The 23,599-nt window shown below is 40.8% G+C and overlaps 3 protein-coding genes across 3 annotated transcripts; 1 reads left to right on the top strand and 2 right to left on the bottom strand.

The window, feature by feature from the left end:
* Positions 1-972: 972 nt before the first annotated feature.
* On the bottom strand, positions 973-10,578 carry erap2 (endoplasmic reticulum aminopeptidase 2). The gene is made up of 21 exons (XM_082553655.1): positions 10,520-10,578; positions 9,489-9,856; positions 9,206-9,392; positions 8,963-9,132; positions 8,727-8,865; positions 8,501-8,635; positions 8,287-8,407; positions 8,047-8,201; positions 7,827-7,940; positions 7,610-7,741; positions 7,339-7,470; positions 4,899-4,967; positions 4,605-4,780; positions 4,374-4,453; positions 4,102-4,285; positions 3,808-3,964; positions 3,531-3,715; positions 3,215-3,376; positions 2,893-3,033; positions 2,585-2,666; positions 973-2,419 (listed from the first exon to the last, which is right to left on the bottom strand). Exons 2-21 carry the CDS (start codon positions 9,656-9,658, stop codon positions 2,273-2,275), a joined length of 2,838 nt encoding a protein of 945 aa, XP_082409781.1. The 5' UTR covers positions 9,659-9,856; positions 10,520-10,578; the 3' UTR covers positions 973-2,272.
* Positions 10,579-11,181: 603 nt separating this feature from the next.
* Positions 11,182-12,932, top strand: LOC309718431 (uncharacterized protein). The gene is made up of 5 exons (XM_082553656.1): positions 11,182-11,278; positions 11,719-12,030; positions 12,098-12,139; positions 12,234-12,339; positions 12,484-12,932. Coding segments are annotated over exons 1-5 (516 nt in total). The 5' UTR covers positions 11,182-11,223; the 3' UTR covers positions 12,485-12,932.
* Positions 12,933-13,093: 161 nt separating this feature from the next.
* rgmb (repulsive guidance molecule BMP co-receptor b) lies at positions 13,094-21,834 on the bottom strand. Its single transcript, XM_082553473.1, has 3 exons — positions 21,269-21,834; positions 17,123-17,670; positions 13,094-15,390 (listed from the first exon to the last, which is right to left on the bottom strand). The coding sequence occupies exons 1-3, from the start codon at positions 21,384-21,386 to the stop codon at positions 14,632-14,634; spliced, it is 1,425 nt and encodes a 474-aa protein (XP_082409599.1). The 5' UTR covers positions 21,387-21,834; the 3' UTR covers positions 13,094-14,631.
* Between the last annotated feature and the right edge of the window lie 1,765 nt (positions 21,835-23,599).

The raw sequence follows: 23,599 nt of genomic DNA, 5'->3' as shown, positions 1-23,599 counted from the left end.
TTAATCGCGAGAGACATAATATCAAACTATAATCAAGAAAAACAGATAAAAGTTATAGGTTGATTTTCATGTCATTGAGGGGACTATTTGATCCCAAGCAAAACAAACCCTTCTTGACAAGCACAGCAGTAAGATGTTTTTTGGAGTTGGTCAGCAGGTTTGTTCCCTCTCCTTTAGGGTTCTTGGTTGCTGTTTTTCAGCTCCCTCCACAGATTTTCTGTAGGACTGAGGTCTAGAGACTGTCTAGGCAACAGCATGATCATAATTTGCTTCTTCTTTAGCCACTCCTTTGTGGACTTGGTGGTATGTTTTGTTTTGGTTTTATCATCCACGACCCATCTTTAGTATTCCGGCTTAGGGAAGGAGGTTTTCATCCAGATTTTACAGTGCCGTCCATCAACCCTTCATTGTAGTTAAGTTGTCCTGTACCCTTAGCAGAAATGACCCCAAATCTTCTCTGGATCATTTAGATGTTCACTGGCAAACTTAAGACGGCCTGTACTGTGCCCTCTTGAGCAGGGAGACCTTGCAGGCACTGCAAGATTTCAGTCCATTACAGTGTAGTGTGTTACAGAAAGTGTTCTCTGTGACTGTGGTCCCAACTGCCTTCAGATCATTAACAAGCTCCACGTTTTGGACTATGTGTGTGTTTTTGTTGTTTTAGTATAATAACAACAAATAAAGATTTATGATAGGACAGAACTTAAATAGGAAGTTACAATGATGATTATACTAAACAGTGGCGATGTGGTGGGAATAATAAGCTTATACTTCTTCCTACTCCTTTATTCTCTCCCTTGTTTTTGTTGTCATGCTATTTAAATTGTTTTACTTTCATTTACAGCCTAAACCCTAATGATAGGCATTAAGTATTCATACCAAGACCCTAACATAATATAGGCGTACACAATCTACACTCAAGACATAAAGGATATGTTTCAGTTTATGCAACAAAAACGCAGATACAGGAAGTACAACAAACTCTTTTATTGTCCATGTAGTGAACCGTGTTGGAATCTGGCCATTTGTATAGATGTGGTCAGGGTGAAACTATTACTTACACTGTGGTGGCACTGTTGTGCATTCTTTTTCTCATGTGTGAAAATGTGGGGAAAACAATCTTCATTTAATTGCTTTTTCATGACATGGCTGTAATGTTTTCTTTCCACATGAGGGCATAATAAAAAATCTTGAAAGTTTACAAAGTTGATTTCTTTTTATGTTGTTGATATATATAAAAAATTACAGCTTAAAGCAAACAAGTCATTGCATTTGATTTGAATACTGAGGAGCATAGCTGTGCATTAACTGTTGTGTTTAATAATTTGATTTTTGTAAGTACTCATTTAACTGTTCGTGTTTAACTTCAAACCCGTTTGTTTTGATTCTGATGTTTGTGAATGTGTAACAAGGCTTCTGTTTCATTATATGACTCCTTTAGATAACTGGCTTCTGCTCATTGTTCTTGTTCAGGCACATAAAGAATATGGTAAAGCCAGGAACTGTGCAGTGCATTGGAGGGTCAGGAAGAACTCCATTCCTTAAAACATAATTTAACTACTGTTTGCTTTTAATAAGAGTCCGATCTTAGCTATATTTTTCCAGTTTATTTATGTATTTACTAAATTTGACAAACTTGTTTAACTCTTTTCCTCTTTTGGTTTACTGTCATGTGACCCATCTTTCTCAAATTCTGCAGACTTGCCCCTTCTGATGCTGACATTGCTTTTTTCGTTGTTTGTTTTTTACCAGCTTCTCAAATTTTACTTGCGTGTGGCTGATGTCAAAGTCTGTTTGTGTGAGAACAACTGTAGTGAAAAACTAAAAAAATATATAGTCCCAACTCAGTGTGAATTCTGATTATATTTGTGGCTCCCTAATGACTTCATCACTGGTTGCAGTGAGTAGTCAGACTTTGGTCTGTTGTAGCCGTTGCCACCCCTGGCCACCCATGGGCTCCGCCCCTGATGGTGAAGCATCCATTTATGCTGTGTTTCTTGCCTCTTTGGAATGAATCTCTTTGTTTCACACACACTAAAAATAACACAAAACTTATTCTTATACAAACCATTACCACTTAGCTGCCAGTAATTTTTAGTTCTTGTTTTAATCAACAAATTCCCTGAAATTCACATGTTTTGTATTTACAAGTCTGTCAACCCTTCAGTGATTTCAAGCATATACATTTCTGAATAAAAAACAAATAAAAAAAAAACTGTGAGATAGTCCCTCTGTGGTATGTTAAAGCCACCACCTTTGTCCCTGCTGTCTTTCACTGCATCTGCTCATTCAGCCATTTTCTCAGCGTCTCCAGGTTCCTCTGAACCCAGCGGACATTTTTCAGTACATTGTCCAGGGCAATCTGAGTAGCTCTCAGCTGAGAAGCCTGTTCTTTGATGGACTCAAAGAATGACTGCACCTGGGGGCAAAAACACAACTATTTAAGTGAAAACAGACAAAAAAGTTCAAAGAAATCTACTCGTTCAATTATAACTGCAACAAGGCTAGCACATATTAGTTATTTGACCTCTCAGAATATCAATATATCTAAACTTCTTTGTGGAATATAAACCATGTTATTTACCTCAGTGAGTTCTTCTGGAGAGGAAAACTGACTTGTGGTGCCAATGATGATGTTTCTAATGCAAAATGAGCCCAGCTGGAACCTGGAGACCAGAAAGACAACAGACAAGAAGGTCAAGACAAATATATCTGAATATCCAGACTGTGGTGCTTGTATGATATGGTACTTTTAAACACTACAATGCAAATCTAGATCACAAGGCCAGTTTGAAGGGGGGAAAAGATTTCACTGAATATGCTATAGTTAAAAATAGCATTAAAAACTGCATTTATATGGCACGCTTTTAGGACAGTCTCTGTTATACTGACTTCTGAACTAGTGTGTCCCAGTTCTTTTTCACAAAGTCCCATGCAAGGTAATGTCCTTTCGGATTTCTGGCTACCATCAGTATGAGAGTGGACAGATCCTGGGATCGAATCACCTTTCCCTCCAAACCCAGCTCCAGCAGGCTGTAACAAAAACACAAACATGAACACAAAGACTACTAACTAAAATTCAATTTCAGCTTACCATACACTTCAATAAGTAGGCTCAGACTTTGAGGTTACTAATCCATACATGCCTCCATATTTACCACAAGGTGGCAGCATTTCTGCTATATTTTCCAACAACAGCATGAAGACAAAATACCCTTCAAGTTTGCTGGTGTCTTTGCTGCTGGCCAAAGCATACAGGATCTTGTGCTTTTGTGCCTCAGAGAGGGAAATCTTGTATGTGTGTAAGAGCGAGGCCCAGCCGTGGTCATCCTGAGCTCCAACTGAATACACAGTCTCTGCCACATCAGTGGGCAGGCTGAAGTAAACACAAACACAGACGTGCATATTAGGGATATGGTGACATATCAGATTATATGAGCTCTCTTAGCACAGGAAAGAGCAGTTGTTTATGTGAATCATATATGTGGTTGCTGACTGTGAATGAGTGTTGAAGTGTAGTTTAGATATACTTGAGGGTTCCGTTGGACTGGAGCCAGTCGCTGAAGTGCTGACGTGCCCGCTTCACACAGGGAGGGTCATCCAGGTGACAAGCCAGTGACAGGACCTCAGTCCTAAGACGGCGCTCTGATACAGTGCCGCTGTCACTCCACGTCTGCTGGTCGATGATGGCACGGAAAAATCGCAAGATGTATGCCTGTAGAAACACAGGACAACAGAAACAACAACTCACATTAAACTAATGCCATAATGACATAAAAAAAATCAAACTGTGTCCTGCGTTCTTACCCCCAGGTTATGTGTTAAAACTGACTCATCTCTTTTCTCAACCAGATGGTAAAAAGCTTCTAGATATCCCAGTCCTTGGAGGAGAGGCACTGTGTGCGTTTCCAGTAGCAGATAACCGATTAAGTCTAAGGCTTTATTGAGCGGCAGATGACCAGCGCTTTAGAAGAAATAAATATAAAGAGAAGATTATTGTTTTCTATTTTACTTTTAGTAATCAAAGCTGTTTTCTTATACAGAAACCTCTTGCTAGCTCACGTAAACCACAAACAGTTACACACACAAACATATACTTACGTGACCAACTGAAAGGCGTTGTGTATCAAATGAGTTCTGTCTTTGTAGCTCAGAGCAGTGTGGTTTTCACTCAGCAGTTTAGTCATCACATCCCAGCCACCATCCTCATAATGAACCATGTAATAGCCCGTCATATCAGAGTTTACCTTAACCCAGCTGGCTTCCTCTCCTATATGTATACTATCTGAATAAAACATATACAGTAAAAGTTGGAGCAAAGACCAAGATAATGGCAAAGAAAAGCTTTATTCAATTTTATATTCCCCTCTTACCTGTAGGTGATGTCATCAGGTGTCTGTGGATGGTGCTGGAACTGTCTGTCTTATATGTCAGAGGAATATGCCAAAGGAAACTATACAAAAAAGAAATTTATACTCACAAAAGATACAAATCCTTCATCTTAAACAGAAGTCATGGTAGTAATACATAGAGGAGTTACATGTAGAGTAACATAACAATGTGTTAAATAGTAGAAAATTTTAGAAAGGCATGTGCGTATTTACCCCTTCTGTAAAGTGGACCACTGAGGGTCAGAGGGCAGCACTGTCTTCAGGAATCTGTCCTGTCTAAGCAGCAGACGAGCCCCCTTCCTTGTCACAGTTACCAGAGGGATACCTTTCTGCAGAGTCCACGTGTTCATCATGGCTGTTAGGTTCAAATGTTCCCCAGCAAACAGGTACTGTAGGAGACAGTCCACTGAAATTAACATGCAACCACAATCTTATAAACTATGTGACATTTATATGAGGTAAGCAGCGAAGACGACCCAGTGAGTTTATTTTTAAATGTTTGCTCACTGCATTTTTGGAGGCCTGGCTACTGCTGTAACAGTGTTTCCCTGAGATGAAGTCCTCCTCTGAGCAGGTCTGAAAAACAGAATGAAAGGGATGATTTTATGCTGTCTTTGAATTTTTCTACAATCAGCTGATTTAAATTTGTGTGCAGGATGAGGAACATTTTGGAGTAGGTCTACGGCTTTTGAGCGAGGAGAAATTGAAATTACTTTTATTTTTATTCAAAGAAAGGACAAGAGTGCAATGGTGAAATATCAACTGCGTCCAAGACAGAAAGAACTGCTTTATAGTGCTAACAGACCTTCGGCTCTTTGGAACCCAGAGCGATGTTAAAACCGAATGCATGCTGACCCCAGTCCAGCAGCCAGAGCCGGAACTTCCACAGGTAACAAAAACAGTAATGAACAGAAAGGCTTGTAACATTGTAACCTCTGTTGCTACTTGTACCGGTAAATGTCGCTACAGTAAATTCATCTTGGCATTCGCTTTATGAACTCTTTCGGATGGTTTTCAGCTTTGCTTTGGGTTGTCGTTTTTTGTGTTCATTCAGGAAAACTAAAAGAAAGCTCTTGTGTGTATACTCATTAGGATAGGGATTTGTCTTGGTGTGTGGGACTGTAGCCTAAGAATTATATTGCTAACCAGTAATTATGTGACAATGCATTTCAGGTAATTTTACAGAGAAACATGAAAATAATGTAATGTAACGAGTAGTGTAACAAATTACTTTCTTCTGTGAGTAATTAAATAAAGTAACAAAGTAACAAGCAATGTTTATTAAATTACTTTTTTGAGTGACAATCCCAACACGGGTTATAATACACTACAGTCATGGTTCTTGTTATATATATATATGGGTTTTGTTGTCTCAGTAGGTGCTCAGTCATCCAACGCTTGATAGTCTTTAAGATGAAAGCAATTAGACTTAATTTTCACAAACAGTTGCCTTTATTTCAACTGCTTAAGACTGCGGGTTTTGTTGTCCCTGATCTTGTTCCAGACTCTGTGTGAGTTTTCATGTTTAGTTAGTTTTAATGTTTCATTAGTTATTAGCCTTCTTGGTTAACAACTGTTTTATTCTGGAAGTTTCACATTTTCTGGATTTACTTCCTATTATTTTTCTGCCATGCCAGACTGTTTCGCCCTATTTAGTTGTGTTTAATATCATCACCTGTCAGATTGTTTGTCCTTAATTTTTCTACCTCTTGTTTCTGGTCTTTCTTGAGCTGCTTTTTGATTCCTACCTTGTTTTTTTTTTCTAGCGAATTAGACTTTCTGTATCTCAGCTTTTTTTGTTTATTTTGCCTTCCTTGTAAATTTGGGACCTCTCTCTAGCATATCCTGACATGTATTTCATTTAATTTTTGGATGTGATTGTTATAATGGGATTTTAAATTTGCTTGACATTGATAATCCATTACAGTGTACACTGTGATTGCTTTTTTTGTCTCTTGTTATTTTTGCCTGGAAAGGCAATGCATTCTTTTTTTTTCAGTCAGTCTGCACTCATTACAGCTTTACCAGGCACAGACAAAACACTGACTGCAGTAAAACAGATTTAATGTTCATTTTGTTTGTTACTTTAGCTACTCTAAGCAACTTTAAAGTCTGGGCTAATCGATTTTTGCACCATGAAATAGAAAACCTTAGCTGTTTGGAACGAAAACAAATAACAACAGATCTATAACACTGCTGTTACCAGAAGTTTAAAATGCTTATTTGTAAAACCTACATTTTTATGGGCTACATTAAAAAAAAACTAAAGACTATCATCTGATGGAGTCCCAGCTGTTACAGAAACCATTATAAGGGTAGTGTATTATTAGTCAACAAAAATCTGAGACAGAGTCACGTACTCTGGGTCCCAGTATTCCCTCCTCTCCTCTACTTCATCCTGCCTCTTCTCAGCGATTATGGTTAAGACTACAAATCTTTTTATACTGAAACCTTTAAGCTTGTCTCTGCAACTAGAAAAAAAAAATCCTTTTATATATTGAAATTCTGGATTCTCATCCCAAAATTTCAAGTCAGTAACCCAAAGTTTAAAGTTATTTTCTCAATTCAATTTGGAGTTACTTTCTTAAAAGTTACTGTTTGTATGTCAAGTGTTGTGTTAACATAACATAACTGTGGATCTGTCACGATCTGCTCTTTCATGATAACGTCAAGATGACAAACTATCATAAAAAGGTGAGTATTTCAGAAATAAAAGGACAATCAGAAGCTTTCAATGAATATTTGTTCTATCTACCTGTAATCAAACTCTTATGTCGCCTTTTTAGTTTCATGATCTACTAAAATAGTTTGGACCACATATGGGGAAAAAAGCCAAATAATGTAAAATATATCTCTGTCAGGCTGCGTGTTACTTTGACCATCTCTCATAATTTACACAAAAGAAAACGGTGCCTTTTGACACAGTTAGCGTAATTTGGGTTCTTACGTTGGCCAGACTGTCCCACAGATCCTGATTGTGTGCATTTTTGTAGCTGTACTTGCGGAGGTATCGCACAATCCCTCTCTGAAACACTTCATCTGTCAGAAAGTGTCGCAGCATGTGCAGGACACAAGCGCCCTGGTAAGAAAGAGAGAAAAGGTCGGGACAAGTCCTGGAGGCTCAAAGGAGTGTTTACATCAAGAAAATGGAAAAAAAAGGTTTTGAAAAGATTTTCTGTCAAAGAAACATTTTGAAACATGCAAAGACAAAGACATACTTTGTCATAAGAGACTGTGTCAAACATCTCTTTGATCTGAGTGGGGTTCTCTGCTGGGCTAGATATTGGCCGAGAGGAGTTCAATGAATCGTGACCCACAGCTGCAAAGCAGGTGTGCAGCAGATATTCCTCCTGCAAGAGTGAGCACACAATATGAATATTAATCTTCTTTCTCAGGTTTAATATTAATCTGTCAATCAATGATTAAAGCACATACCACTTTGAGGTCCGGGTAAGTGGCTTCCACAGAAATGTACTCCATGTATCTGGCAAATCCTTCATTCAGCCAGATATCGTTCCACCACTCCATGGTCACCAGGTTGCCAAACCACTGCCAGCAAGAATTATAATTTTGACTCTTTCTGTAATAAAGTGATTGCCTGACAGCATTTAAACCTACATGTCATTACTGTATGCATACACTGTCATACTCCCACCTGATGGGCGAGCTCATGGCCAATGACCATTGTAACCCAGAGTTTATCAGAAACAGAGGATGTGAGGGGGTCGTAGAGAAGACTGGTCTCTCTGTAGGTGGTCAGACCCCAGTTTTCCATAGCACCAGACTGGAAGTCTGGAATGGCTATCAGATCTGAAAGAAGAGCACATGGATCAGGATACTTATAGTTTATATTTCTGGCTTTGTTCTCAAAGCAAAAAATAATAATAATAATTACCTTGTTTGGGTAAAGGATAGCGAATGTTGAAAAACTCCTCATAGAAGTCTAGCATTTTAACAGCAACCTCCAGGGCATAGTGGGTTTGTTGCCACTTCTCTGGGGCTGCATAGATGGAAACCTGCAGTGAAAACACAAGAAACAGGCACTTAGACTGAGAAAGTAAGGAAGAAATGAAGGCATTTCATACGAGACATTATCATGTAGACCACACCTGCACCCCAGAGGATGTTGTTCCAGTGACAGACTTAAAGTCACAAATGACAAACGCCACGAGGTAAGTACTCATCTGTACACTTGGAGCAAACTGGTCCTCAAGCAAGTCACCGCTGACTTCAACTGTTTTGATCTGAAAACCACAAAAACTCAAATGAAGTGCTTTTGTTTTGTTTTGTTTTCATTTGAACATTTGTGACAACTGGCACATATGCAACACTTACTACTGGCATGTTGGACAGAGAAATGTACTCGGGACGTCTCCTAATTCGTACAGAGAAATTGGCTTTGAAGCTTGGCTCATCGAAACAAGGGAATGCCATTCGAGCACTCGTAGGCTCAAAATGAGTTGAAGCCAAGGTTCTAAGAATAGATATTATCAGATTTTTAGAAAAGACACTTGTAGGTATGTGTAAGATAGCTTACAGTCCATGCTGTGGAATAGTACACCTGGTCTCACCTGGTCTCTCCTGTACTGGTTCTGTAGGTGCTCTTATAGAAGCCATAGAAACCTTCTGCAAGTTCTGCTCCAAACTCGATATACAGGAAATACTTCTGCCCACTGCTGAGCACTCTGGGAGAAAAAATGCCTATCTGCTCATGGGAAGGGTTATGAAGAACTGGGAGGACCTGGAACAGAAGGAGATTGATGGGTCTGATGTAGGCCACAATGACAAAAGAGCTGATGTGCATTCACAACTACCTGTTCTGATAGATGAGTGAGGTTCTGGTCTAATATGGTGGCTTTGGAGATCTGAAGACCCTTGCTGTGTAATACGACCCAGTTTGTATTGTTCTGCACATCAATCTGAATCTGCACTGAGCCAGTGAAACTTAGACTTGTGTGGTTGGGGTGCAGGAGGAGGTGATAGTGAAGAGGAATGATGTACCTGAGATAAATTAAGACATTGACAAATATCCATCAGCTTTCTTGTTATTGATTGATTTATTTTAATACAATATTTAAAAGCGAGTGCAGAACTTACTTTGGTAGGCGAAGGCGACTCCAGGGGAAGGACAGGTTATCGATACTCAGAGATGGTTCCCCTGCAGGATGAGCAGGAGGGCTTGAAACCTGTTGTGAACTCTCTGTGGGCTGAGACCCAACCAGAGACGCGCTAAAGAGGGACAGCACCAACAGCCTGGCAGAGACCATTGCAGACTAAATGAATTTCTACAACCTATTAGAAAGATGCCAAACTCTGACGTGACAGGCTGACAGATAGTGTTAATATCACTCTATCATATCCTGAACACAGGGAAAAAATAAGAGGGAGCTGAAGTGACTGTCAGATGATGATATTGAGGAAGCAAAAGCAAGAACAGCAAGCTCTTGGGACTTCTTTCCTTAAACCTGAAAGACACAAATGAAAGATCATGACCAGATGAGTCTCTGGGACGAACCCTTTATTCTTCTTCTTATCTGTAGAGGTCTAAGAAAGTCCTCCTTCCAAATATGGCAAATGGTTTCAAAGGTGCATGCTGTAAAATTTGGACAAACTGTAATTGATGAATTCTGTGGTTTTTACCTATTTCTACTACCAAAAAAAGATTTTTCAACACTGCAGGACTTAAAGTGACTTCACTTGGAACCCCTGGTCTGATGTTAATTTCTCTTCCTCGCACAGCGAAGCAGCAATTAGAGAAAGGGCTTACAGTAATGGTGTTATACTGAACCACGCTGCTGGATGTTAGGCTACAACATGTCTCGTCCTGAAAGAGAATCCAACATGTGACAAAAAAGCCACATGACTTTCCATGTGGACAAAACAAAATAAGGACACAGCTATAACTGTAAGGTGACAACAGCTGCAGGAGCTGCAGTTCAAATCGGGTTACCGAGACATTAGTTGTGCTGTACCATAGTGAAAAGGTAAGGCTGCTTGCTGCAACCTCTGAGCTCACCAGAAATGCACCAGACGGTGGAAGAGCGTTTAAATGTTGGAGTGTGCTAAAAAAGCCCCGTCTAAAGTCTGCTTCAGATGTAAAGTTTTAAAGAAATGTCAAAATGCGTTACCTCAGTCATTTTAGCTTCATCATGCTTCCTTTAAGGCCCTGCTGTAACTTTCACTTTCCCTTTTAAGTTTCCACCCACTAGTGATGACACAAAACTCTTTTTGTGCGTGTGTGCATGCATATGTGTGTGTGTGTGTGTGTGTGTGTGTGTGTGTGTGTGTGTGTGTGTGTGTGTGTGTGTGTGTGTGTGTGTGTGTGCAGGTGTAACCTACAAGAGTTTTGTCTAATGTTCTGGGTTTGGTGATATTATCAGTTTCTCACCTCAGATCTAACAGCTGCGAACAGGTGTGTCTCTCCAGTTACTGCAGCTACTCTCTGCTGCTGTCCAAAATACTCTGTCCCGTTCTCTGTCCTGTCCTCTGTTTTGTCCTCCGTTTTGTCCTCTGTTTTGTCCTTTCTCTGTAAATGCAGATAGTGCTTTACATATCCAAAGCTCACACAGTCCTCCTGTCTCTTTCTCTCTGTCCCTGTGTCTGTGTGTGCATGTGTTTGGGTTTTGTGCAGGCATTTGGGTGGGGGCAAAGGGGTTCCATTGTTAGTATAAGGTCACAACAATGAGACATGTGAGTCCCCCACAATGCAATGCTCCTGCCAAAGCCAAATGGCATGCCCCCATTTAGCACACACATACACAAGCCACACAAACACATACACTAACGCACAGAACGATCAGTAATCACAAAAGTCACTCTAACTGAAGCTGACATGACTGAGCCATCCAGGGGTCTCTTCTACCTTCCTATCATCTATTTGTGGACAGGTAAGAAGTTTAAATATATTTTAAAATATATCTTTTGAATCAATATGAAAGAATAATTAGTCTTAAATGATCACATGAATCATAAATGTCCACAACACTGACTTTAAAGAAGGATTTCTAGGAGTTTGGTTTTAAGAGCTCTCCTCTGTAACTGTTGCAAGTCAATAAAAGTTAGTTTAATTATTCACACAGAAAATAGCAGGTAGGAAATATCCTTCATCTCTGGTGGCATACATTAATTTTAGCTCCTGGAGTTACTACATCAAATTCAGAAATACATGTAGTACATATAAACATATCACCACTTTGATTATAAAACATATATGTGTGATAAGAGCTCAGCAACGAGAATAATTCATCACTGCAAAGATTCGCACACAACTTACCTCTGTTTTTGATTTTTTTTTTTTATTTGATCTTCTGTGCTCCACCTGAATCAGGAGGGGTAGAGGGCGATGTGCTGGCTTCACTGGCACCTCCAGTTCACCTGTCAGGGGAGAGGCTTGGTTGGACCCTGCTGGTGTGCATTGTGAATGACTTCAGGAGAGGGCACTTGGAGGTCAGCTGGAGCTCAGCGTCAGAGGGTCACATGCCCACCACGCCATACAGCATCGCTTTAACCAGGAAGCACAATGTCCCCAATGTGGTGGCTGTTATCACTGTGACAACCAGAGACTGGCCATCATACAGTTGCTCAGTAAGTCGCAAGAGACACTCAAAAAGCAAGAGGAGACGCCGCATCACCTCATCAGGTAAAGATGAGTTCATGTGACCATATCTGTAAATTTGGAGCTGGAATTTCACATTTTATCTTTTCAGATCATCAAGACAAACTGTGCCATGAAGAAGAAAAAATTAAAGGTAATTTGTTGTTGCTCAAAAATGAAAAAAAAAAAAAAATCAATAAATTGACACACGAGGATATCTTATACTGGTCTGCATGGTTTGCTCTCAGGCATTGATGTGTGGACAAACACAGTGGTTATCCTGGTTATGAGGCTGCTTCTCATGAAGATCCTCGCCTTTGACACTCTGATGACCATTTATGTTGTTATTAAGTGGTAAGTACCATCATGCAGTACACAGATGTACCTTTGCATGTCATTGATTATTATACGTATGTAAATCTTCATGTATTTCTATGAGTGTAATTCATTTGATTTTATTTAATTATGTAAGTCTGAACGGAGTATTTGACTTTTCAGATCGATGGAAATGGGTTTCTCATGCAACATATGACCTTGACAAGGAAACTAACCTAGAGAGGATAACTGTTTCTGGTCTGAAGTCTTCATAGAGGAGTTTTCTTCACTGGAAGATAATGAGTATGTTCCCACTCGTGGTTGATTTTAAGGACATGGTTTGACGGATTAAACGGGAAATGATCCATTGCCAGGATGACAGGAGTATGCTGTAACGCTTAAAGACGCGCCTTTTTCAGCCTTTTCACAGAGACATCCAGGTGTCGCTGCCTTTGGCAGTTGAAAACAGATCGTGTTTGTGAGGCCAAACCTGTTATCTGATCAAAAGCTAACCACAGACAGATGGCTTAATGCTTCTGTGGGAAGGTGTGTGTGTACAGTCTCGCTCTTATTTAACTCTAAACTCCTGTGGGTGAATTTCAGCTCAAAGTTTGTTCATTTTTTTTTGTTTGTTTGTTTACTCATTAATACTGTTTTACTTTATTAGTATATTCATTTTTCTTTTTATATTCCTGTGAATGTAAAATTAATAGACAGTAAAATCGAACTGTGTTGACTTTCATGTTTGTTCGCTTTTTTAAATAAAACACTCACACAGTTTATTTCCTTTTTTTTCCTTTTTTTGAGAGCCTTGAGTAACACACTGACATATCAACAGATTACCACTAGGTGGCAGTACAATCACATCTGACATTTTTTAAATTATTATTTAACAGCAAGAATATGGAGCTTAACTTCCTCTACGGGGCACTACGTTCATAAATAAGTTAAGTATTTCAACATTGATCAGTCACTCTTCACTCACACATGTTGTAAGAGACCACAATGCCAAAAAAACAACAAAAAAAACTGAGATGAACCAATATCGTCAAACAAATTTGGCGTTCAAAAGGCTCACAGGCTTTTTTTAAAGGTAGAAACTTCTACCAGGTATCAAATTCTTAAAACACAACGCTGATGCAGAAAACACAGCCTAGCGTGATAAGGTTTCTTCAGTAATTTGCACTGCTTTCTCTCCAGTATTTTACATGTATCCCAACAAGGAGCAGCTTGTCAGTTCCAACAAAACCAATCTACAGTAGTAAGTTTAAAAACTAGGGAGAAAAAGACTCCGAGAGGGTGGAGGGTGCTGGTTTGGTGTTGAGTTTTGATTTTCGCTGCACAAGAAACAAAAAAAAATAAAATCTGTCTTTGGCTCAAATTATACGAATAATAAAAAAAAAGTAGACCGAGTAAAAAACACGAGCCTGTAAAGTCACAGCGTCTTAGCAAAAAGGCGGGACTTCTTCTAATGCAAATCAGCTGAAATGAAAACACTTTGACACATTAAAAGAAAAACACTGAAGCACCCACAAACACACAGACTCACACAAGCAGTCAAAGTCAGGCATGAGAAAAACAAAGTAGTACTGATGGCATTCGCTGTGACGAGTTTCAAAATACATTCAACAGAACAGCTCACATTACTTAAAATAAAATGCTGAAGCAAATCAGCTAGTACTTGTTGCACTTAAAAATAAATGACATCTCCTATTGTTCTACTTACTTTTACTGTGAAAGGATCCAAAACCAAATCACAGAGCTCCAAAGTTTGAGCTAGTTTTAATGGAGGACATGAAGTGAAAGAAAACAAAAAAACACTGATGTGGATTTGTGGAAAAAATTAAAATAAAGTGCATTTGTTAAAACAAACCTCCTCATCTGAGGTATTCAAAAAAAATCACATCAAATGGCACAAAAACAAACTTGACTCCATTACACAGTGCACTGAAGACAAAATGAACTATTTACAGTCAATTTAAACACACAGAGACATTTGTGTCATTGTCAGGTGCGTTCTATCCAAAGTTGAAGACAGATTGTAGAAGCCGTCGTGACGTCTTGTTTATTTTATTTTGCATTTTTTACCTCCAGAGAGGTGATTCTCTTATAGTTAGTGACACCAGCATGTCCTGCGTCCACTGGGAGGTCTTTCACCTTTAAAGAAAATTAAAGTCCTAATAACTGCTCAGGCTGCTGGTTCCTCACTGCAAGAAACAGGTGCCAGTGTTAAGTATCAGTGCTCAGCAAAAAACTTCCAAACCATTTATTTGTAGTGCACACACATACCCAGACCTACACACATACAGGCGCACACAAAGACTCCCGCTATTACATCAACACAGTGCTCAGAAAACATGGCAGGAGCAGGGCAAGCCGTTTGAAATTTTGAGAATCAAAGTGTAAAGAGGAGGTGGCAAAACTACGGGGGTAGATCCTCCAGCTGTCCCGGTGTGGATGGAGACTCTCCATATCCTTCTGCGCACTGTATGCTGCCACTGTGAAGTTAGCATCCCCGGTGGTCAGGAGGTCAAACACACAGGAGTGGAAGTAAATGTCCTCTACCTCCAGTTGCTCCCTGCACCGCTCCCTCGCCCCCTCCACACCAGAGACCTGCGTGGAGCCGTAGGCGGATGTTTGTGTCTGTGAGGAGTAGCTTGGCCGACGTAGCTGCTGAAGCTGCAGGCCAAGCGCAGGAGGGGAGACGGGCAGGGGAAGATGCCCCGCCTGGTCGATGCGCTCTGCGCTGGGGCAGCCGTTCAGGCAGAGCTGCAGGTCCTGGGTGGCATCGTAGGCCTGAGCCAGCTCCTCTGGGATCCGCACCGCCAGGGTCAAGTAGCGCCCCAGTTGGCGAACAATTACAGTCACGCCGATGTAGCCAGCGTGCAGCTCCACGTGGCGCCCTGGGCTGCGCTCGGAGATCCACAGAGCCCGGACCTTCCTGCTTGCTCCGTCTGCACCAGCAGAATTGTGCATGGGGTCGCCACTGCTCACGGTTCCATCATCAAAGGCAGCCGGAAGGTTGTCCGTGACGGCCTGGTAGACCCTCTGGTCCGTACAGCCCTCGTAGGGTTTGAAGATGATGGTGATCTATAAAGCAGCAGAGCATCAGGTAACTTAGAGGAACACTTCAAATGTGTTCAGTTTACAGTTATTGAGACATTTCATTAATTTCATTTTACATGATAGAAACAATTGTAATCAAAAAGATGAATAGAGCAAGTAAATTGAAAGTAAATTAATCACCAACTAATTTAATCATTTCCTAATGAATTTCAGTGGCTTTTGGACCCTGTCAATGAAATATCTTTAGCAAGCAGACTGCTAGTTGAACAAAACAGAAAATATGAATATAGCTGCACTTTGGTTGATCAGGAAGACAGAAAATCCTAATAAATCATAAAATAATAATAAGCTGCAATTCCAACTATCTGGTTAGTTTAAACCTTTTAAACAAATGTTTGATACATTTCCCTTTTTTGTGTTGTAACTGAGCATCCTGGGGTTCCTAAAATAAAAAGAGTCAATTTATTCAGTTTAGTTCATTTTATGCACTAAACTGTTAATAATTGAATCAAGAAAAAAAAATCTCATGACAAGCAGAAGAAATTTCCATCTGTCTGTTTTTCACAAATATCAACACTCACCCACTGCACAGGTCACCAACTCTCATCAGGCTACATTTGAGAAATGACTTAATGACTTTTTAACAAGTTGTAATTTGACACAGCTATGCAAACATGCTTACACATGCACGCACACGAACACACAGGCTGGCAGAAACACACACACACACACACACACACACACACACACACACACACACACACACACACACACATAGGGATCCAGTGGTGAGTGGAAGCTGGAAGTGGTAGATGCAGGGTGTGGTGTGAGCATTACGGTTAGCACTAGCATCATAGTTCCGGTGAATGGCTGCTTTGTTCATATGACAGCCGTGAGGAATGAGACCTGGCAGGCCATTAAGCCTGGAGGGCCGTTAATGTGTGTGAAAGAGTGTGTATGTGTGCGTGTCTGTGTCCTTAATAATCGTGACTAATAACTTGCCCCACCTCTGACACAAGGTCAAACCTACAGCTCCAAAGTGTAGCAGCTGTACTATTTGCTTAATGTGTGTGTGTTTCTGCGAGTGTGTGCGTGACTAAGTGTATGCACGGGTGTGTATGTCCTTTAATAATTAAAGCTATCGACTGTGCTAGAAAGTGCAGATGATCGCGGGGAAACAACATTGCTTCTTTAACACCACAAAGATCACCTTGTGTGGTTCGTCATCCATTTAGTGGTGTGTGCCTGCGTGTGTGCTTGTGAGTGAGCGTCTTCTGCACTGTGTCCTCTAAGACACACAGTGCCGTAAGCAGAGCGCAAGGAGTGCCACTCGTGAACTTATGAGACACACGCACAAGTGCTTGCAGACACACACACAAGTAAACAGTGGGTCCTTTCACACATCTCATTTCATGTTATTAAAGGTCAGGCTGTACGCAGACATTAACCAAGTTAGGTTTCTAACACTGCTTCAGTCACAAGAGTTAAGAGTCACAAGATTGAGGCTGTTTGCCTTACACCTGTGAGTCTATGGGAGCGAGAAACACTCAGCATGAGAGTCAAGGAGAGCATGTTTTCCAGGTTGACTTTGATAAGATTTCTTATTCTGACGTGCATAAAAGTAGCTTGGACGTCATTATGGAAACCCAAACAAGAGATATATAACTAGACTGTTAACCCTGCTTGCACTTGTAAGAGTGTTTCAGCTTCAAAAATGGAAAAATAAGAGCCCAAAAGCCAGTTTCCGGTTCCTTACCTTATTGGTTGCTGTTGCACTGGAGCCAGGAACCACAGGAACATTAGTGACCTGCACTGAAAGGTAGTCGTTATCAATAAGAGGCCATGCTCCCTCCACTTTACAAGTCTGGAAGCTGTCCTTGAATGTCCTCAGGTGGGGGTCACCAAAGAGCCCACAAAACAGGTACTCAGCCCGAGAGTGGCTGTGGCTGTGAGTGTGTGAGTGTGAGTGAGCGTGTGCATGGGATTGCGTGTGGGCGTGCTGAGTGCGGCTGTGATAGTTGCATGGCTCAAAGGGAATCTCAGGGTGTGTGGGAGAAGTGGGGCCGTCTCTGGAGCAGTTTCTCTGGCTCATTAGGTCTGAGATGCCCAGAACAGCCGAGTGGAAGACCAGGTTTCCACGGCAGGCCTTTGCTGTCCTCTGAGTGCAGGCCGAGTACGCACGCAAAGCCTTGCAAAATTCAGTGTGAAAGCCATCCACCGCAGGGTTCAGGTGGGAGGTCAGGGAGACAAAGTCGGTGGTGCACTTCTGGATACGACACTGAGGTGTGGCCACCTGGCACTGACCTGAAGAGGACACACAGATAGAGTCTGGAATACTAATATATAATACACACATGTCTGATAATTTAGGCATGAACTAGACACAGTTATGTCTCAGTGGAAGTGAAAGGGTTGTGAAATCACACAAGACTACCAAGGTTACGTGTGAAGAAAGCTTTGATTTTAAGCACGCAGTGATATGAGTCTTTTTACAGTCTAATAAAAACCTAATAAAACTAGAAAAAGAACCAGCTGTTGATTGAAAGTCTGGATCAATCATCAGTGCCGCTCTGTGAGCGTAATAAACCTGAAGTGTAATAAACCAAAGAGCAACCGGAGAGAGGGAAGACGAAGCATGTTTTACCACAAGCAGTGAGATAAAAGTGCCCATACAGCCAAGGAGCACACAGCATATAGAGCATTATAGACAAAAGGAACAGGGCAAAGCAGCTGTGCTGTGAATACAAACACAACACAGTGACTTTTTGAAGCTAATAATCTTCGTCAGCAAGGTGCTGAATAATTGTGTTAGTGATCCTGGGTGGCTTCTGCAGAGGAAAAACATAATCAAAAATGCACCTCGTGTAGCCATCAGAAACAGATTTCCCTGATGTTTTATCTTTTTCTGCGTTTCTAAATGTAACGAGGGTCAAAGTCGCCTTTTATATCATAGATCATCGGAGAGAGAGAGAGAAAGATAGAGCGAGAAAGAGATTAGAGACCAGACCTAATGCATTAGTCACAACGTGCTCCAATTAGATTAGGCCAGAGAGAGAGAGGCTCTGCAGTGTATGAGCAGCTACACACACACACACACACACACACACACACAGCAATAGCTATCTTAGAAAGAATGCTGCTTGTACTTCCGTTAACCACACACAGTCGGTGATCTTTAGATGATGGTCTCTTAATGGCCAAGAAAAGGCCGAAAGTGCAAGAGTTTTTACAGAAACGATCACTCAAACGTTACTCCATCACTTAACCAGCTGGCAGCACACGTCCGCTATTCTCTGTCGATTTATCTGATTTTAGAGCATGAAGGAGTGTGATGCCACCAAATGGGGGCAGTAATGCTCTGAATTTTGCTATTCGGGGTGCAGGTACGGACCCTCACTCACACTGCGCTTTAGAATCTTTCTCCTAACTGTTAAATACTGACACCAACCCACAGACACACACACACACACACAGGCTGCCTCCTATGCCAACCACCGCTGCACAGACAGGTCTGAGTACTGAGGACACATTGTGTCTTTGACTGGTGCACCAACAGCCTCCTTCTTTCCCTCCAATCTAGCCTGCAGTACCCAAATGCGACTCCCAATCTAATCAGAGCAGTTTGTTCTCTTTCAGAAGTTATCAGGATCATGAGCTGCTGCACAAAAAGCACTTATTCACTAATATTTTCTCCGAAGGATAACTTAGCGAGAAGCAAGCTGACCCTCTGACTGCAGGGCTCTGGCATTAAACCATCGATCTGCAAAACCTTACTGACGGAAAGCTTCTGTTGAAGTTTACACCACTGTGTCGCTCCCATGCTGACCCTGCACTCTGACCTCTCGGAAATAAAAACTAGGATTTCCATATGATGCTTAATAACGTCTGTAATATTTACACGTTACATGTTAAAGCACAATTTTCTTATTTGCTTCTGAAAACATTCATGTGATCTCCTTTGTAAACAGTTTCTCTAAATTAGCATATTTTTTGCCAAGTAAAGCCGAGGTGATGAATACTGCGGTGGCTGGCAAATACTATTAAGAGGAGAATACACAACTCCTCGTGTGTTTAAAATTGCCTTCAACATTGCTCCTTATCCTCTGTCTTCCTCGCGTTCAATATAATCCCACAGGACTCGAATCTTCTTCTCTCTCATATCTTCAGTTTTCTCTCTTTTTTTTCCTTTGTAGCTTCAATCACTTGCCTCCTTCAGCACTATTCTGCTTTCAGCCCCCTCAGCCTCATTCCCTGGCCAGCCTCACCTCCTTACTGCCTCTCTTCCTGAGGCACCTTCTCTACCATCAGACAGAGGTCATAAGATCAACCAGCTGAATCTCAATGGCTCGGTTTAGCATTTTTTTTTTTTTTTGCCTCCCAATCTCGCTGCCTTCAACTCCTTTGATCTCTGGAGATCAGGAAAGGATCTACTGGGATCATTTCTCAACCAAGGGAATAGCTCCAGAAGTGCTTATTGATCACCTTGTTGTGTGCACTCTCTCACACGCTGAGCTCAAATCACACAAACACCCTTTCCATAGCTTTAAGCTGCAAAGCTTTACAGGAGCTCACTCTCTCTGTCGTCGGCCAGACACTGTGAACAATAGTCAACAATTCAGACCCTCCTTCCTCCCTGCCTAAACAGACACATGGGGCTTACAACAAAGAAATGTATCTAAATACCCCAAAACATGTACAAGTTTTAACAAATAAAACATTCTGTTTGGCTGGACAAACTAAAAAAAGAACAAACAAAAAAACACATTCTTTCCAGGTGACGCACGTGCAACATAGGTGCCAAGAGGGTCTTTAATGTGAAGTGGGTCTCTCTCTGTGTTCCCATTTTGTCCGACTGCCTGCGCTGTGTTAAACTAATTACTGGAGGTGTGACTGCTCTACAGACAGCCGACCCCCTGCACAGACAAAAACACTCAGACTCAGCCAGATTTGATTTTTTTTTTTTTTTTTTTTGCTGCCTTTTTGCACCAAATGTAAAATGCTTCTGTATCTTTACGAGACAGAAAACCAGACCAGCAAACAGTTTCACAAAAAAGTAAAGAGCTCTGCAAAGCCACAGAAAACAGAAGTATGTCAAAACTGTCACATTTGAGTTTAGTGTCAGAAATCCTTGCAGACACCTTGTTAACGTCCAGTTAACAGGCTCTTCATTTATTAAATTCATTGGTTTTTTTTGTTGTTGTTGTTTTTCTAACAAGCCTTGGATGATTGTAGGGGTTTTAAAAGATAAACATCCACAAATATAAAGAGAAATATGTTGGACATTCAAGAATATGTTCTTAAATTAGATTATCTGATCCTATTTCTTACAATAGACATTATTAATCAGCATCAGCTCAACATTACATGTTTATTTAGGTTTGGCCAGATTTAAATCACAGCACAACTTCCTTTTACATTTTATGATGTGCAGCGGTGGAATAGATTGTTTTGTTTTGTTTGTTTGTTTTTTCTGTAAACGAGTGCACTAAAAGAATTGGTTTATATGGACAAGAGGAGAGGTAGCTCGCTCCTGCCTTCTCTCCCCCTCCTCCATGAGCCATTAAGAGGCAGACAGGAGAATGACGGCCCAGGAGAGAGGAGAAACTCGATCCGTGCTCAGACTGCTGCACTGCCGCTTTAGAGAGAGCCATTGTCAGGCAGCACTGGGCCCAACACAAGGATCAACCGCACAGTGATTACAAATGCTTAATAACTAACAAAGTGTTTCAATCACCATCAAGTGATGGCGACTGAAAAGAAATGTTGTTACTATGGTTATAGCTGATGGAGTCCGCAGTAATTAGTTCATCACTGAATATGAAAGTAGATAAATTACAGATCAGTTGCTACTGTGACCCAAAGAGATTCTGGGTGTTGCAGTGTTGCAAGTGTGATTAGTTACCTATGTGAGCACCGCAGCACAGAGCGATGATCAGCAGTAGAAGCGGCCGGAAGCGGCGCACCATAGACGGGGAGGTGAGGCGCTCAGCCCCGCGGCAACAGCATCCGGCTCTCCCCATCCCCGTCCATGCAGGGCCAGGAGGGGAGAGTGGACAGACCTCCAGAGGGCGAGGACGGGTGGTGTCCAGGCCTTCTCACTACTTCTTCTGCCCCTTCTTCTTCACTCTTCTCTCCTTCCTCTCCTCCACGGGTGCGCAGGGGCATTAAAACACAGCTGCTCCGCGGAATGCAGGGCGGAGGGGGAGGTGGAAAGGCACAGAGAGGAAAGAAAATACAAAGTACAACCAGAAGTCACTTCGTCGACACTTTTACTTTTTTCTCTCCTTTACAAATCCAAACCCCACGTGATTAGAGTGCGCTCCCGCTGCAAGCCGGACTTTTGCCTTGATTATGATCACTCTCCTCTCTCGTCCAGAACACGCACAATCATATCCCTCCCTCCCTCACCGGCCAGGCGGAGGTTTCTCCTGCTCTCCTCCCATTTCACTTTCTCCTCCTCCTCCTCTCCCACCCCAGCAAATCAATAGAGAATCAACCAAACCCTGCTGGCGGAAAACCCGCCTATACCACATTGATAGAGAGAGAGAGAGAGAGAGAGAGAGAGAGAGAGAGAGAGAGAGAGAGAGAGAGAGTATATAAAATAGGACAAAAACAAATAAATAAAAATCTGATAAAAGTTATGAAGTCTAGGTAAAGCAGCACTGTATAAACTAAAAATAATAATGAGCTTATTGATTTATTCAATTCACTATTTAATTGCGCACGAACAGCAAGAACATTAGAACAAAATACAAAAGGAAGTCGAACATTTGACGATGAACAAAAATGTTATTCAGAAAAAAAATCTTAACTCATGTTTAAAATGTAAAAGGAATAGAAATACTAATGCAAACATGATGCAAAAATAAGGGAGGCTATTCAGTAGCTGTGGAAATGTTAAAGGATTTTACAAGGTGTAATTAGAATGGCATTCATTCACAGGTAAATAAGCCTCTTAAGAGTAACAATAAAATCACATTTTATATTTTAGTACTGATAGGATTTATATCATTATTAGTACTTCTAGTTTGCACAAATACAGGTAAGTGCAAACAATTTCCCTTTTATTTTGTATGTCTGTTGTTTCTGAAATCCCACATCAAATAAGTGTTTGAAAATTAACCATACTACACTCGAAATACTCCAAAAGGACACCTCTTAATCTCATAAGTCATATCCAGCCTACCCCATGTGTTCCCCATGGCTATAATAGAAATCATAAATCATATAAATCCACTTATTAAACTCGGGGATATACAGTATTGGGCAAAAGTCTGTCTTTATATTTTTCCAGGCTTTTTTGTGATTTTTTATAAAGTGGTCTTGAGCAATGCTTCTCCAGGCTTTCTAAAGATCTTTCACAGTTTTGATTTGTTTTGGACATTTTCTGCTTTTTTACTTATTTTCACTTATTTTCAGGTATAGTCCTTATACCTGATCATTTGTTTGTTTGTTTGTTAAGCAACTTAACACTGACCTATGAATCATTCAAGCACAAACTGGTATCTAACACCAGTGTAGTGTCTACACTGTAACTTTAGACACTTGGAAACTAGCAGTTTGATTCAAAAACACAGCATTTGTTTTAATTTCTTTAGTTGACATGATGTGCTGTGTGTCCTTAAATTTGGTTTTTTTTTAAATGAAACTGCACAAGTGAAAGACCTTAAAAATGATCTTCAGCAGACGAAAAGTATCTAAAGTCATGTCTTTAAGAAACAGGAACAAATCCAGCAAAGACCTGATACAAGACCTGACAGATGCATCTGACCCTGCACTCCATCCATCTACTGTTTGCTTAAGTCTCATCAGATATGGTTTCAGTGGAAGGGTGGCTGTCAAGAAGCTATTCTTAAGAAAGGGAAACCGAGAGAAAAGGCTGAGGTATGCCAAATTATACAAAAACTAAAGACTCAAGGCCTTTGCACAGTATTGTAATTAATAATTAATTAATCAGTGAAATTAGCTGGATGTTTTGTGTGCTGTTATTCAGTCTGTATTCAGTGACACAGTGGCTTAGTCCATGCTTGAGTTTTTATTTTGTGCTTCCTAAGAATTAAACAAACTGAATGGAAAAACATGTAGCGTACATTAAACTTGATTTAATAAGTTTGTATCCTTCCTTACCTTATTGGAAAAAATAAAAAAAAATAAAAATATGTTGACAGACACAGAACTAAACACAATGCCCAGATGATGTCTGTAACACACCGTCCAAACATGTTCACACCGA

The sequence above is a fragment of the Aulonocara stuartgranti genome (assembly GCF_965226115.1).
Source record: "Aulonocara stuartgranti genome assembly, chromosome: 12".
Taxonomy (NCBI): Eukaryota; Metazoa; Chordata; class Actinopteri; order Cichliformes; family Cichlidae; genus Aulonocara; species Aulonocara stuartgranti.
Note: the sequence above shows the minus strand (reverse complement) of the source record. Positions and strands in the feature narration are given on the sequence as shown.

Excerpts from the sequence above, each read along its gene's own strand:
- LOC309718431 (XM_082553656.1), top strand. The coding sequence starts at position 11,224 with ATGACTGAGCCATCCAGGGGTCTCTTCTACCTTCCTATCATCTATTTG. Across the intron at positions 12,031-12,097 it reads ACGCCGCATCACCTCATCAG|ATCATCAAGACAAACTGTGC; the intron begins GTAAAGATGAGT and ends TTATCTTTTCAG. Across the intron at positions 12,140-12,233 it reads TGAAGAAGAAAAAATTAAAG|GCATTGATGTGTGGACAAAC; the intron begins GTAATTTGTTGT and ends GTTTGCTCTCAG.
- rgmb (XM_082553473.1), bottom strand. The coding sequence starts at position 21,386 with ATGGGGAGAGCCGGATGCTGTTGCCGCGGGGCTGAGCGCCTCACCTCC. Across the intron at positions 17,671-21,268 it reads GTGCTGCGGTGCTCACATAG|GTCAGTGCCAGGTGGCCACA; the intron begins GTAACTAATCAC and ends TGTCCTCTTCAG. Across the intron at positions 15,391-17,122 it reads GTGCAACAGCAACCAATAAG|ATCACCATCATCTTCAAACC; the intron begins GTAAGGAACCGG and ends GCTGCTTTATAG.
- erap2 (XM_082553655.1), bottom strand. The coding sequence starts at position 9,658 with ATGGTCTCTGCCAGGCTGTTGGTGCTGTCCCTCTTTAGCGCGTCTCTG. Across the intron at positions 8,636-8,726 it reads CTCTGTCCAACATGCCAGTA|ATCAAAACAGTTGAAGTCAG; the intron begins GTAAGTGTTGCA and ends TGTGGTTTTCAG. Across the intron at positions 7,941-8,046 it reads GCCATGAGCTCGCCCATCAG|TGGTTTGGCAACCTGGTGAC; the intron begins GTGGGAGTATGA and ends TCTTGCTGGCAG.